This window comes from Haliotis asinina, chromosome 4 (assembly GCF_037392515.1).
Source record: "Haliotis asinina isolate JCU_RB_2024 chromosome 4, JCU_Hal_asi_v2, whole genome shotgun sequence".
Taxonomy (NCBI): domain Eukaryota; kingdom Metazoa; phylum Mollusca; class Gastropoda; order Lepetellida; family Haliotidae; genus Haliotis; species Haliotis asinina.
In genome coordinates, this window is record NC_090283.1 from 75,895,800 (window position 1) to 75,912,644 (window position 16,845).

A 16,845-nucleotide genomic window follows, 5' to 3' on the forward strand; every position below is an offset into this window, starting at 1 on the left:
TTGTACAAAAACTGACAACTGTATCATCTGATTACACACCGGGTCCTTGGTTTGTGGCATGACAGCATCCATGATGCTGCCCAACATTGTTTCCATCTGTAAGTGACATCCCTCAGCACATGCAGATATCGCCATCAGCGCAGCATGACGGTACCGCCAGTCCTCTGCAAAGCAAAAAATCCGATTACAACTACGCATAAAGGTGATGTGCAAGTCATTTGACCTCATTTCTGATGTCAATAAATTGTTTTTGCATTGTGCAAGAATTCTCTTGAGACTGTGCTGAAGAACATGGAAAAAAAGAAAAGAAGAGAGTAATTTTAAATGAGGAATGAAAGTTTCTTCTCATTGTTCTCAATCACTTACCATGTGCCATCATCTGTGAGATGTTTGTGACGATGTGTGGCAGCATTGTCTTCCCTCCCAGGGCACATGCCAGTCTGTCCAGAGCACTCTCACCCGCTATAGCATTGCTGGAATAAACCACAAGAGTTACACCAGACTGTCAGCAATGAAGTAGAAACAATCAAAACTTTTGACATGGCACATTAATAGATAATTGCTCTGGTGATCTACTCATTGAAACAAATAAAGTAACGCACAAAAGTACAAGTGTTCCTTGGTTTCCAGAATTTTGCTCTCAGTCCAATACATAGCTTGTGAAGGAACCTGGAAAAGAATACTCTTGTACTTTACTGTGTTTGTTTCTGTAAGTATATATCTCCTGGCTTTTATTTTCATTTCAATTTTGGGGAGGGTGAAAAGTACTTCAGTAAAAAGGGTCAAGTGGAGGGATGTGCTAGTCCCTGTAACTAAATCTACAGGATTCATCTAAACAACCTGACAATAAACCTGGGGCTGTTAATAACCAGACCCCCGACCTCTGCGTTCAAGATAGACACTTAATATCATGCTTTCATGTCTCAGTCCTATCATTAAGCATCAATATGTTCAGAAAATAAAGGCTCTATGATATATCATCATCAACACTGAAAGCACTGAAAAAAAGTAAATGTGGCTGAACTGGAGAGAGTAAGTGTTTGCAATACTTTCATTTAGCAGCTAGTTGGTCATCACGGCCTGCACCCAACAGGTTTTCAAAATCCTGAATTTAATCTGCAGGCCCATATTGTCAAACCAACAAGCCAAAATAGACTACACCGCACAGTCTCTCACTGTTTCTACAAAATCAGTTAGCCAAGCCTATCCTGCAGAGAGAAGTTTTCATTTGTTAAAGCCTGGTGTTGACATTCCTATGCACAAAGCACTGAAATACCAAGAAGTGAAACTGTAAGCTATCATAATGGATCATAGATGATTCCTGAATGTTAATAAAGAAATACATTATTGGACAGATGATGTACATGGCCACTACTAGCCTGTAAGAATTTGAAACTGCAGGCTTGGTACAATAAAAACTGGGGCTGGGCCTTGGTGCTGGCAATTATTTCAAATGCTGAGTGACTTTGATTTTAGTTTTTAATTTTTAGCAATATTCCAGCATTATAGCAACAGGAGAGACAAGAAATCATATGGGCTTCACACATTGTACCCATGTGGGGAATCTATACTGAGCCTTCAGTGTGACGAGCAAACCAGAAAGCAACTGGAAGTATCATGTCAATATTTTAATCTCATTAGAGAATAGCGGTCAATGCATGTGAGAAGTGCATAAAATCATTGTCGGATATGACTGTTTTTTCCCTCAGCACAGCAAGACATCGGACATACTGACAGAGGAAGTTGACACGATGACTGCACGCTGGATTGAATAATTAATTATACATCGATAAATGTGTTATTAGTTTGTACCTTACTTCTGAAAAAAAGGTTTAAAAAAAGGAAATCCTACCTATCCTACCATATCTTTTAAAGAGATGTAATCTGAACATTTTAGTTTAATTGGTCTCAGGTTGCAGTATCTTTTACTAGGAGAAAAGGTCTTACTGGAGTGTTCTGACAACTGCATATGTGTTGGATTAAAGGACTAGTGACATCAATGATGGCAGACAGCATTTGTTACTTTGTGGATGCAAGACACGAAATTCCTGACGCACACAAGAAGTTTATTCTGTTATATGTTTAGGTATATTCAGTGTCAATTTTACGTTCGTTACTTCTTTTTTTGACATGGTGTGGTTCAGAAAACATGAGAGAAGAAAGAAAAAGACTTGCTAAGTAAATTATTCCTAACAGTGGAAGTACATGAAATTTCTAAGTAAACTGCTTCAAAATGAACAATTACAGTGTAAATGAACAAAACTGAACAAATAACAAAACATTCCAAAAACATTACCTTATTATACATTGAAATATACACTAATAGCAATGCTAACAATGCTACTCAGATTTGTGTTCTTGTTAACTACAACAGGTGATGTCTCCAGCATGGATGCAGTGACAAGCCATGTGCGCTGATGAGAAGCATCACTAACAATAAGGAAAAACAGTCTAGTCATGACAATCATAATACTTTTTGGAAAACTTGTAACAGTTGTGGCCAAGCTAGATTTTCTGAACCTCATGTGAACTAAATTTTACTATGAAAAATTACCACACTATTTGAATGCTTTGCGCTGTGGGAAAAAAAATATTTTGACAACCTTTTGACAACAAATATCTTAATAATGTATGATATTATAAATGAACTGAAGTAAACATTTATTTCAGCATCTACATTTCTGCAACACTACTTATGTAATGAATCAATTCTCATCAAACAAAAGTAGAGGGATGACTTTACATTTTCACTCCCCGGTCTGAACATGTGTTGATTACACTACAGACCTGAATATTAGGGCTGTAATAATGCATCAAACTATCTATGGACTGCAATTGTTGAGTTCCGGATTAGAAATAACTGATGGTAACAATCAAAAACTGTCCATACATCAACAGTATGTGTGACAATCCAAAGTTTAGTAATTGATGTTATTCTTATTGAATATTGAGGTCAATTTTGTGACTTAAAATGGTTGTTGCAAACTCGCAGCTTCATTGAGTTTGTTTTAACTGTTTACCTGATCTGGGTTTCAAGTTTCTTGTCAGTTATTCAAAGAGACTACTTCAACACTACTTTACTGTGTTTGTTTCCGTAAGTATATATCTCCTGGCTTTTATTTTCATTTCAATTTTGGGGAGGGTGAAAAGTACTTCAGTAAAAAGGGTCAAGTGGAGGGATGTGCTAGTCCCTGTAACTAAATCTACAGGATTCATCTAAACAACCTGACAATAAACCTGGGGCTGTTAATAACCAGACCCCCGACCTCTGTGTTCAAGATAGACACTTAATATCATGCTTTCATGTCTCAGTCCTATCATTAAGCATCAATATGTTCAGAAAATAAAGGCTCTATGATATATCATCATCAACACTGAAAGCACTGAAAAAAAGTAAATGTGGCTGAACTGGAGAGAGTAAGTGTTTGCAATACTTTCATTTAGCAGTTGGTCATCACGGCCTGCACCCAACAGGTTTTCAAAATCCTGAATTTAATCTGCAGGCCCATATTGTCAAACCAACAAGCCAAAATAGACTACACCGCACAGTCTCTCACTGTTTCTACAAAATCAGTTAGCCAAGCCTATCCTGCAGAGAGAAGTTTTCATTTGTTAAAGCCTGGTGTTGACATTCCTATGCACAAAGCACTGAAATACCAAGAAGTGAAACTGTAAGCTATCATAATGGATCACAGATGATTCCTGAATGTTAATAAAGAAATACATTATTGGACAGATGATGTACATGGCCACTAATAGCCTGTAAGTATTTGAAACTGCAGGCTTGGTACAATAAAAACTGGGGCTGGGCCTCGGTGCTGGCAATTATTTCAAATGCTGAGTGACTTTGATTTTAGTTTTTAATTTTTAGCAATATTCCAGCATTATAGCAACAGGAGAGACAAGAAATCATATGGGCTTCACACATTGTACCCATGTGGGGAATCTATACTGAGCCTTCAGTGTGACGAGCAAACCAGAAAGCAACTGGAAGTATCATGTCAATATTTTAATCTCATTAGAGAATAGCGGTCAATGCATGTGAGAAGTGCATAAAATCATTGTCGGATATGACTGTTTTTTCCCTCAGCACTGCAAGACATCGGACATACTGACAGAGGAAGTTGACACGATGACTGCACGCTGGATTGAATAATTAATTATACATCGATAAATGTGTTATTAGTTTGTACCTTACTTCTAAAAAAAAGGTTTAAAAAAAGGAAATCCTACCTATCCTACCATATCTATTAAAGAGATGTAATCTGAACATTTTAGTTTAATTGGTCTCAGGTTGCAGTATCTTTTACTAGGAGAAAAGGTCTTACTGGAGTGTTCTGACAACTGCATATTTGTTGGATTAAAGGACTAGTGACATCAATGATGGCAGACAGCATTTGTTACTTTGTGGATGCAAGACACGAAATTCCTGACGCACACAAGAAGTTTATTCTGTTATATGTTTAGGTATATTCAGTGTCAATTTTACGTTCGTTACTTCTTTTTTTGACATGGTGTGGTTCAGAAAACATGAGAGAAGAAAGAAAAAGACTTGCTAAGTAAATTATTCCTAACAGTGGAAGTACATGAAATTTCTAAGTAAACTGCTTCAAAATGAACAATTTCAGTGTAAATGAACAAAACTGAACAAATAACAAAACATTCCAAAAACATTACCTTATTATACATTGAAATATACACTAATAGCAATGCTAACAATGCTACTCAGATTTGTGTTCTTGTTAACTACAACAGGTGATGTCTCCAGCATGGATGCAGTGACAAGCCATGTGCGCTGATGAGAAGCATCACTAACAATAAGGAGAAACAGTCTAGTCATGACAATCATAATACTTTTTGGAAAACTTGTAACAGTTGTGGCCAAGCTAGATTTTCTGAACCTCATGTGAACTAAATTTTACTATGAAAAATTACCACACTATTTGAATGCTTTGCGCTGTGGGAAAAAAAATATTTTGACAACCTTTTGACAACAAATATCTTAATAATGTATGATATTATAAATGAACTGAAGTAAACATTTATTTCAGCATCTACATTTCTGCAACACTACTTATGTAATGAATCAATTCTCATCAAACAAAAGTAGAGGGATGACTTTACATTTTCACTCCCCGGTCTGAACATGTGTTGATTACACTACAGACCTGAATATTAGGGCTGTAATAATGCATCAAACTATCTATGGACTGCAATTGTTGAGTTCCGGATTAGAAATAACTGATGGTAACAATCAAAAACTGTCCATACATCAACAGTATGTGTGACAATCCAAAGTTTAGTAATTGATGTTATTCTTATTGAATATTGAGGTCAATTTTGTGACTTAAAATGGTTGTTGCAAACTCGCAGCTTCATTGAGTTTGTTTTAACTGTTTACCTGATCTGGGTTTCAAGTTTCTTGTCAGTTATTCAAAGAGACTACTTCAACACTACTTTACTGTGTTTGTTTCCGTAAGTATATATCTCCTGGCTTTTATTTTCATTTCAATTTTGGGGAGGGTGAAAAGTACTTCAGTAAAAAGGGTCAAGTGGAGGGATGTGCTAGTCCCTGTAACTAAATCTACAGGATTCATCTAAACAACCTGACAATAAACCTGGGGCTGTTAATAACCAGACCCCCGACCTCTGTGTTCAAGATAGACACTTAATATCATGCTTTCATGTCTCAGTCCTATCATTAAGCATCAATATGTTCAGAAAATAAAGGCTCTATGATATATCATCATCAACACTGAAAGCACTGAAAAAAAGTAAATGTGGCTGAACTGGAGAGAGTAAGTGTTTGCAATACTTTCATTTAGCAGTTGGTCATCACGGCCTGCACCCAACAGGTTTTCAAAATCCTGAATTTAATCTGCAGGCCCATATTGTCAAACCAACAAGCCAAAATAGACTACACCGCACAGTCTCTCACTGTTTCTACAAAATCAGTTAGCCAAGCCTATCCTGCAGAGAGAAGTTTTCATTTGTTAAAGCCTGGTGTTGACATTCCTATGCACAAAGCACTGAAATACCAAGAAGTGAAACTGTAAGCTATCATAATGGATCACAGATGATTCCTGAATGTTAATAAAGAAATACATTATTGGACAGATGATGTACATGGCCACTAATAGCCTGTAAGTATTTGAAACTGCAGGCTTGGTACAATAAAAACTGGGGCTGGGCCTCGGTGCTGGCAATTATTTCAAATGCTGAGTGACTTTGATTTTAGTTTTTAATTTTTAGCAATATTCCAGCATTATAGCAACAGGAGAGACAAGAAATCATATGGGCTTCACACATTGTACCCATGTGGGGAATCTATACTGAGCCTTCAGTGTGACGTGCAAACCAGAAAGCAACTGGAAGTATCATGTCAATATTTTAATCTCATTAGAGAATAGCGGTCAATGCATGTGAGAAGTACATAAAGTCATTGTCGGATATGACTGTTTTTTCCCTCAGCACTGCAAGACATCGGACATACTGACAGAGGAAGTTGACACGATGACTGCACGCTGGATTGAATAATTAATTATACATCGATAAATGTGTTATTAGTTTGTACCTTACTTCTAAAAAAAAGGTTTAAAAAAAGGAAATCCTACCTATCCTACCATATCTATTAAAGAGATGTAATCTGAACATTTTAGTTTAATTGGTCTCAGGTTGCAGTATCTTTTACTAGGAGAAAAGGTCTTACTGGAGTGTTCTGACAACTGCATATTTGTTGGATTAAAGGACTAGTGACATCAATGATGGCAGACAGCATTTGTTACTTTGTGGATGCAAGACACGAAATTCCTGACGCACACAAGAAGTTTATTCTGTTATATGTTTAGGTATATTCAGTGTCAATTTTACGTTCGTTACTTCTTTTTTTGACATGGTGTGGTTCAGAAAACATGAGAGAAGAAAGAAAAAGACTTGCTAAAAAAATTATTCCTAACAGTGGAAGTACATGAAATTTCTAAGTAAACTGCTTCAAAATGAACAATTACAGTGTAAATGAACAAAACTGAACAAATAACAAAACATTCCAAAAACATTACCTTATTATACATTGAAATATACACTAATAGCAATGCTAACAATGCTACTCAGATTTGTGTTCTTGTTAACTACAACAGGTGATGTCTCCAGCATGGATGCAGTGACAAGCCATGTGCGCTGATGAGAAGCATCACTAACAATAAGGAGAAACAGTCTAGTCATGACAATCATAATACTTTTTGGAAAACTTGTAACAGTTGTGGCCAAGCTAGATTTTCTGAACCTCATGTGAACTAAATTTTACTATGAAAAATTACCACACTATTTGAATGCTTTGCGCTGTGGGAAAAAAAATATTTTGACAACCTTTTGACAACAAATATCTTAATAATGTATGATATTATAAATGAACTGAAGTAAACATTTATTTCAGCATCTACATTTCTGCAACACTACTTATGTAATGAATCAATTCTCATCAAACAAAAGTAGAGGGATGACTTTACATTTTCACTCCCCGGTCTGAACATGTGTTGATTACACTACAGACCTGAATATTAGGGCTGTAATAATGCATCAAACTATCTATGGACTGCAATTGTTGAGTTCCGGATTAGAAATAACTGATGGTAACAATCAAAAACTGTCCATACATCAACAGTATGTGTGACAATCCAAAGTTTAGTAATTGATGTTATTCTTATTGAATATTGAGGTCAATTTTGTGACTTAAAATGGTTGTTGCAAACTCGCAGCTTCATTGAGTTTGTTTTAACTGTTTACCTGATCTGGGTTTCAAGTTTCTTGTCAGTTATTCAAAGAGACTACTTCAACACTACTTTACTGTGTTTGTTTCCGTAAGTATATATCTCCTGGCTTTTATTTTCATTTCAATTTTGGGGAGGGTGAAAAGTACTTCAGTAAAAAGGGTCAAGTGGAGGGATGTGCTAGTCCCTGTAACTAAATCTACAGGATTCATCTAAACAACCTGACAATAAACCTGGGGCTGTTAATAACCAGACCCCCGACCTCTGTGTTCAAGATAGACACTTAATATCATGCTTTCATGTCTCAGTCCTATCATTAAGCATCAATATGTTCAGAAAATAAAGGCTCTATGATATATCATCATCAACACTGAAAGCACTGAAAAAAAGTAAATGTGGCTGAACTGGAGAGAGTAAGTGTTTGCAATACTTTCATTTAGCAGTTGGTCATCACGGCCTGCACCCAACAGGTTTTCAAAATCCTGAATTTAATCTGCAGGCCCATATTGTCAAACCAACAAGCCAAAATAGACTACACCGCACAGTCTCTCACTGTTTCTACAAAATCAGTTAGCCAAGCCTATCCTGCAGAGAGAAGTTTTCATTTGTTAAAGCCTGGTGTTGACATTCCTATGCACAAAGCACTGAAATACCAAGAAGTGAAACTGTAAGCTATCATAATGGATCACAGATGATTCCTGAATGTTAATAAAGAAATACATTATTGGACAGATGATGTACATGGCCACTAATAGCCTGTAAGTATTTGAAACTGCAGGCTTGGTACAATAAAAACTGGGGCTGGGCCTCGGTGCTGGCAATTATTTCAAATGCTGAGTGACTTTGATTTTAGTTTTTAATTTTTAGCAATATTCCAGCATTATAGCAACAGGAGAGACAAGAAATCATATGGGCTTCACACATTGTACCCATGTGGGGAATCTATACTGAGCCTTCAGTGTGACGTGCAAACCAGAAAGCAACTGGAAGTATCATGTCAATATTTTAATCTCATTAGAGAATAGCGGTCAATGCATGTGAGAAGTACATAAAGTCATTGTCGGATATGACTGTTTTTTCCCTCAGCACTGCAAGACATCGGACATACTGACAGAGGAAGTTGACACGATGACTGCACGCTGGATTGAATAATTAATTATACATCGATAAATGTGTTATTAGTTTGTACCTTACTTCTAAAAAAAAGGTTTAAAAAAAGGAAATCCTACCTATCCTACCATATCTATTAAAGAGATGTAATCTGAACATTTTAGTTTAATTGGTCTCAGGTTGCAGTATCTTTTACTAGGAGAAAAGGTCTTACTGGAGTGTTCTGACAACTGCATATTTGTTGGATTAAAGGACTAGTGACATCAATGATGGCAGACAGCATTTGTTACTTTGTGGATGCAAGACACGAAATTCCTGACGCACACAAGAAGTTTATTCTGTTATATGTTTAGGTATATTCAGTGTCAATTTTACGTTCGTTACTTCTTTTTTTGACATGGTGTGGTTCAGAAAACATGAGAGAAGAAAGAAAAAGACTTGCTAAAAAAATTATTCCTAACAGTGGAAGTACATGAAATTTCTAAGTAAACTGCTTCAAAATGAACAATTACAGTGTAAATGAACAAAACTGAACAAATAACAAAACATTCCAAAAACATTACCTTATTATACATTGAAATATACACTAATAGCAATGCTAACAATGCTACTCAGATTTGTGTTCTTGTTAACTACAACAGGTGATGTCTCCAGCATGGATGCAGTGACAAGCCATGTGCGCTGATGAGAAGCATCACTAACAATAAGGAGAAACAGTCTAGTCATGACAATCATAATACTTTTTGGAAAACTTGTAACAGTTGTGGCCAAGCTAGATTTTCTGAACCTCATGTGAACTAAATTTTACTATGAAAAATTACCACACTATTTGAATGCTTTGCGCTGTGGGAAAAAAAATATTTTGACAACCTTTTGACAACAAATATCTTAATAATGTATGATATTATAAATGAACTGAAGTAAACATTTATTTCAGCATCTACATTTCTGCAACACTACTTATGTAATGAATCAATTCTCATCAAACAAAAGTAGAGGGATGACTTTACATTTTCACTCCCCGGTCTGAACATGTGTTGATTACACTACAGACCTGAATATTAGGGCTGTAATAATGCATCAAACTATCTATGGACTGCAATTGTTGAGTTCCGGATTAGAAATAACTGATGGTAACAATCAAAAACTGTCCATACATCAACAGTATGTGTGACAATCCAAAGTTTAGTAATTGATGTTATTCTTATTGAATATTGAGGTCAATTTTGTGACTTAAAATGGTTGTTGCAAACTCGCAGCTTCATTGAGTTTGTTTTAACTGTTTACCTGATCTGGGTTTCAAGTTTCTTGTCAGTTATTCAAAGAGACTACTTCAACACTACTTTACTGTGTTTGTTTCCGTAAGTATATATCTCCTGGCTTTTATTTTCATTTCAATTTTGGGGAGGGTGAAAAGTACTTCAGTAAAAAGGGTCAAGTGGAGGGATGTGCTAGTCCCTGTAACTAAATCTACAGGATTCATCTAAACAACCTGACAATAAACCTGGGGCTGTTAATAACCAGACCCCCGACCTCTGTGTTCAAGATAGACACTTAATATCATGCTTTCATGTCTCAGTCCTATCATTAAGCATCAATATGTTCAGAAAATAAAGGCTCTATGATATATCATCATCAACACTGAAAGCACTGAAAAAAAGTAAATGTGGCTGAACTGGAGAGAGTAAGTGTTTGCAATACTTTCATTTAGCAGTTGGTCATCACGGCCTGCACCCAACAGGTTTTCAAAATCCTGAATTTAATCTGCAGGCCCATATTGTCAAACCAACAAGCCAAAATAGACTACACCGCACAGTCTCTCACTGTTTCTACAAAATCAGTTAGCCAAGCCTATCCTGCAGAGAGAAGTTTTCATTTGTTAAAGCCTGGTGTTGACATTCCTATGCACAAAGCACTGAAATACCAAGAAGTGAAACTGTAAGCTATCATAATGGATCACAGATGATTCCTGAATGTTAATAAAGAAATACATTATTGGACAGATGATGTACATGGCCACTAATAGCCTGTAAGTATTTGAAACTGCAGGCTTGGTACAATAAAAACTGGGGCTGGGCCTCGGTGCTGGCAATTATTTCAAATGCTGAGTGACTTTGATTTTAGTTTTTAATTTTTAGCAATATTCCAGCATTATAGCAACAGGAGAGACAAGAAATCATATGGGCTTCACACATTGTACCCATGTGGGGAATCTATACTGAGCCTTCAGTGTGACGTGCAAACCAGAAAGCAACTGGAAGTATCATGTCAATATTTTAATCTCATTAGAGAATAGCGGTCAATGCATGTGAGAAGTACATAAAGTCATTGTCGGATATGACTGTTTTTTCCCTCAGCACTGCAAGACATCGGACATACTGACAGAGGAAGTTGACACGATGACTGCACGCTGGATTGAATAATTAATTATACATCGATAAATGTGTTATTAGTTTGTACCTTACTTCTAAAAAAAAGGTTTAAAAAAAGGAAATCCTACCTATCCTACCATATCTATTAAAGAGATGTAATCTGAACATTTTAGTTTAATTGGTCTCAGGTTGCAGTATCTTTTACTAGGAGAAAAGGTCTTACTGGAGTGTTCTGACAACTGCATATTTGTTGGATTAAAGGACTAGTGACATCAATGATGGCAGACAGCATTTGTTACTTTGTGGATGCAAGACACGAAATTCCTGACGCACACAAGAAGTTTATTCTGTTATATGTTTAGGTATATTCAGTGTCAATTTTACGTTCGTTACTTCTTTTTTTGACATGGTGTGGTTCAGAAAACATGAGAGAAGAAAGAAAAAGACTTGCTAAAAAAATTATTCCTAACAGTGGAAGTACATGAAATTTCTAAGTAAACTGCTTCAAAATGAACAATTACAGTGTAAATGAACAAAACTGAACAAATAACAAAACATTCCAAAAACATTACCTTATTATACATTGAAATATACACTAATAGCAATGCTAACAATGCTACTCAGATTTGTGTTCTTGTTAACTACAACAGGTGATGTCTCCAGCATGGATGCAGTGACAAGCCATGTGCGCTGATGAGAAGCATCACTAACAATAAGGAGAAACAGTCTAGTCATGACAATCATAATACTTTTTGGAAAACTTGTAACAGTTGTGGCCAAGCTAGATTTTCTGAACCTCATGTGAACTAAATTTTACTATGAAAAATTACCACACTATTTGAATGCTTTGCGCTGTGGGAAAAAAAATATTTTGACAACCTTTTGACAACAAATATCTTAATAATGTATGATATTATAAATGAACTGAAGTAAACATTTATTTCAGCATCTACATTTCTGCAACACTACTTATGTAATGAATCAATTCTCATCAAACAAAAGTAGAGGGATGACTTTACATTTTCACTCCCCGGTCTGAACATGTGTTGATTACACTACAGACCTGAATATTAGGGCTGTAATAATGCATCAAACTATCTATGGACTGCAATTGTTGAGTTCCGGATTAGAAATAACTGATGGTAACAATCAAAAACTGTCCATACATCAACAGTATGTGTGACAATCCAAAGTTTAGTAATTGATGTTATTCTTATTGAATATTGAGGTCAATTTTGTGACTTAAAATGGTTGTTGCAAACTCGCAGCTTCATTGAGTTTGTTTTAACTGTTTACCTGATCTGGGTTTCAAGTTTCTTGTCAGTTATTCAAAGAGACTACTTCAACACTACTTTACTGTGTTTGTTTCCGTAAGTATATATCTCCTGGCTTTTATTTTCATTTCAATTTTGGGGAGGGTGAAAAGTACTTCAGTAAAAAGGGTCAAGTGGAGGGATGTGCTAGTCCCTGTAACTAAATCTACAGGATTCATCTAAACAACCTGACAATAAACCTGGGGCTGTTAATAACCAGACCCCCGACCTCTGTGTTCAAGATAGACACTTAATATCATGCTTTCATGTCTCAGTCCTATCATTAAGCATCAATATGTTCAGAAAATAAAGGCTCTATGATATATCATCATCAACACTGAAAGCACTGAAAAAAAGTAAATGTGGCTGAACTGGAGAGAGTAAGTGTTTGCAATACTTTCATTTAGCAGTTGGTCATCACGGCCTGCACCCAACAGGTTTTCAAAATCCTGAATTTAATCTGCAGGCCCATATTGTCAAACCAACAAGCCAAAATAGACTACACCGCACAGTCTCTCACTGTTTCTACAAAATCAGTTAGCCAAGCCTATCCTGCAGAGAGAAGTTTTCATTTGTTAAAGCCTGGTGTTGACATTCCTATGCACAAAGCACTGAAATACCAAGAAGTGAAACTGTAAGCTATCATAATGGATCATAGATGATTCCTGAATGTTAATAAAGAAATACATTATTGGACAGATGATGTACATGGCCACTAATAGCCTGTAAGTATTTGAAACTGCAGGCTTGGTACAATAAAAACTGGGGCTGGGCCTCGGTGCTGGCAATTATTTCAAATGCTGAGTGACTTTGATTTTAGTTTTTAATTTTTAGCAATATTCCAGCATTATAGCAACAGGAGAGACAAGAAATCATATGGGCTTCACACATTGTACCCATGTGGGGAATCTATACTGAGCCTTCAGTGTGACGAGCAAACCAGAAAGCAACTGGAAGTATCATGTCAATATTTTAATCTCATTAGAGAATAGCGGTCAATGCATGTGAGAAGTACATAAAGTCATTGTCGGATATGACTGTTTTTTCCCTCAGCACTGCAAGACATCGGACATACTGACAGAGGAAGTTGACACGATGACTGCACGCTGGATTGAATAATTAATTATACATCGATAAATGTGTTATTAGTTTGTACCTTACTTCTAAAAAAAAGGTTTAAAAAAAGGAAATCCTACCTATCCTACCATATCTATTAAAGAGATGTAATCTGAACATTTTAGTTTAATTGGTCTCAGGTTGCAGTATCTTTTACTAGGAGAAAAGGTCTTACTGGAGTGTTCTGACAACTGCATATTTGTTGGATTAAAGGACTAGTGACATCAATGATGGCAGACAGCATTTGTTACTTTGTGGATGCAAGACACGAAATTCCTGACGCACACAAGAAGTTTATTCTGTTATATGTTTAGGTATATTCAGTGTCAATTTTACGTTCGTTACTTCTTTTTTTGACATGGTGTGGTTCAGAAAAGATGAGAGAAGAAAGAAAAAGACTTGCTAAGGAAATTTATACAAACCTGTAGAGGTTATGAATTCTTTGAAGAATGTCCTCCTTGGGGTACATATAAGCATTTTTATGTCCATTAAAAATCCCTACGACAGTTGTAACTATTTTGATAATAAAATATTTACAAAACAATAAACTCGTTTTTGTCTTGTGGGACCACCTTTACAGGGCCCCCCAGGCCCCCCACAGCCAAGAGCAGGTAACTCTGGCCGTCTACCTCGCACCTCACTTTTCATGCTGAACGTATCAGACAGAATGAGGGGAGGCGGGTGGCCGTACCCCAAGGAGGACATTCTTCAAAGAATTCATAACCTCTACAGGTTTGTATAATTCTTTTTCAGAAGAAGTCCTCCTTGGGGTACATATAAGCATTAAACAGACTCCCGAAGAGAAGCAATTGGGAGTGGTATTCTGTCTGACAGCAACAGTCCATTCGATCGAAGTGCAAATCTACAATCACACGGAAATAGAAAAGGCACTGACCTGGTCACCTGACCGCTGATGTCAATCAAGGCGGGGGCGTGACAAAGCTGAGGACCCGCTTGTCAAAGCTTACATGCCCATTGGTTAGAATTTGGGAAATCCCAAATGAGAAACCCCGCCCACCCAAATCAAAGTTTGGAGACCTGGACGTACGGGACACTCGCCAAACTGAACCTTGTCCATACCGCACTAGCAAGCTAAGCAGGGAAATGGAAAGGAAAGTAAGGCACCCAGCCAAAGAGGGCGGGACTAAGAAACCATCACCAAATATCACCGCCGATAAAATGGGAATGGATAGTTACCCAACACCGAGTGCAAACAGATATAGTTATCAAACAAAGCTTAATCAGCTTGAGCAGAACTATTCTGTCTACTGCAGGGAACTGACTGACCGAACCGAGCACACTCTCGTGAGTGTCTGTTCAGTTGGTAATGACGGTTCTGACGTGGCCACTGCTCTCACTGAGTGAGCTGACAACCCCTTTTTGGGGAGATAAGCCTTTATGTATATAGACCTTGCAGCCTGCCGATACAATCCATCGGGATGCCGTCTGTGTATCAGTCGGATAGCCAGCCATTCCGCCACCACAACAGCAAAATAGCTGTTTCTCCGTACGGAGCAAGGCTATTCTCTTAAAATAACTTTAAGAGGTTTCATAACGTCTAATACACGAACCTTACGGTATGTATTATCAGACGACGCAGGCAGCATGCACCCAGTTAGATCGATAGGCGCGGTCATTCGAAGTGAATGATCGAATTTTTTTGGGCGGTATGAATCCAGTAAGCGAATGCTAACCCGATCCTTATGGAACATAGTAAGATCCGGGTCTGAAAACATGACGTGTAAGTCGCTAACACGTCTACCAGACGTAACCGCCACTAAACAGTCGTTTTCCAACTTAACAGTTGTAACGACGGGTTGGCCAAGTCATAAACGAGAGGAGTGGGTAACCATTCCAATACTCGAGACAAATTTCACGACCGGACGCAGTCTGTCCACGCCTGCAAGAAAACGCTGTACCCGGGGGTATTGTCCCAACAAGGCACCCTCAACGGGTATGTGGAAGGCTGAAATAGCCAGGGAGTAGCCTCGAATCGTAGAAGCGGCTAAGCCAGATTCTAAACGAGACGGTAAGAACTCCAATACTTCAACTACAGTGGAAGAAAAGCGATCGAGAATCCCTCTATTTCCACACAAGCGCGCATAACAGGCTCATCTATCCTCAGACTGTACATTCGTGGAATCCGTCCACGAAGCCAGAATTGTGTCTGCAACTGATGCAGGAATTCCGCTCTTTTGGAGACGATTCCGGACAGTGGCCAGGCCACCCACTGAATCCTGGGGATTGGGGTGAGGCTGGCCGTCTTGGGATAGTAGGTTCGGTCGCCGCGGTAATAGTACCGGCGGCTACACTAGCGACCTGAGTATTACCGGAAACCAGCGTTGAGACGGCCACAGAGGTGCGAGAAGCACTAGTAGCCGCGCTGGTTGGGTGGCAAGCTGAGACAGAACTTTGGAAATCAGGGGAATTGGCGTAAACGCCGACACCACCCTGTCCATCCAGTCCCGCTGGAAGGCGTCGGCGGCAATCGCTCTCGGATCAGGAATCCGCGAACAAAAACCCCGGAATCTAGTTCGTCACTCCAGAGGCAAACAGATCCACCTAGATCGACCCAGACAACTGGGAGATAATCCCGAATATCTCCCGATCGAGCAACCACTCGTGGGGAGCCAGAACACGTCGTGAGAGCGCATCTGCACGCACGTTGTCGACCCCTGGGAGATACACAGGCATAACCCGTATGCTGAACTGATCGCACCATAGTAGAAAACTGCCACGCCTCCTGAAGGAGCGACGGAGACACAGTGCCGCCCTGCTTCAGAATGTAGGACATCGCCGTCTGGTTGTCCATCTCTAGACAAACCACTCGGCTTCGAACCTGATCCACGAAGCGTTCAAACACCAACGTCACAGCTCTCAACTCTAACACATTGATGTGCAAGGTCGCCTCTTGGTCGGACAATAGTCCCGACATCACGAGGTCGCCCAGGACGCATCCCCCCAACCCTGTGAGGGAGGCATCCGTCTGAACTGTGAGCGACGGTACCGGGGTCATCAGAGGTAAACCTTTGAATAGATTCCCGGTATCTGTCCACCACCGCAAGTGACGTATCAACCACTGGGGAATAGCCAGATTCTTCTCGTAGCTCTCCGAGTGGGACCACTGTTGTGCTAACGCCTGCTGAATGGAACGCATTCTCCGACGTG

At 38.4% G+C, this 16,845-nt stretch overlaps 1 protein-coding gene across 1 annotated transcript in view; it reads right to left on the reverse strand.

The window, feature by feature from the left end:
• LOC137281886 (importin-5-like) overlaps window positions 1-16,845 on the reverse strand; it is a 53,124-nt gene that overhangs the window by 21,409 nt on the left and 14,870 nt on the right. Inside the window, exons 10-11 of the mRNA XM_067813575.1 lie at window positions 367-473; window positions 40-164 (exon numbers count right to left, since the gene is read on the reverse strand). Of these exons, the coding sequence (XP_067669676.1) occupies window positions 40-164; window positions 367-473 (232 nt within the window). The remainder of the gene's footprint in view (window positions 1-39; window positions 165-366; window positions 474-16,845) is intronic.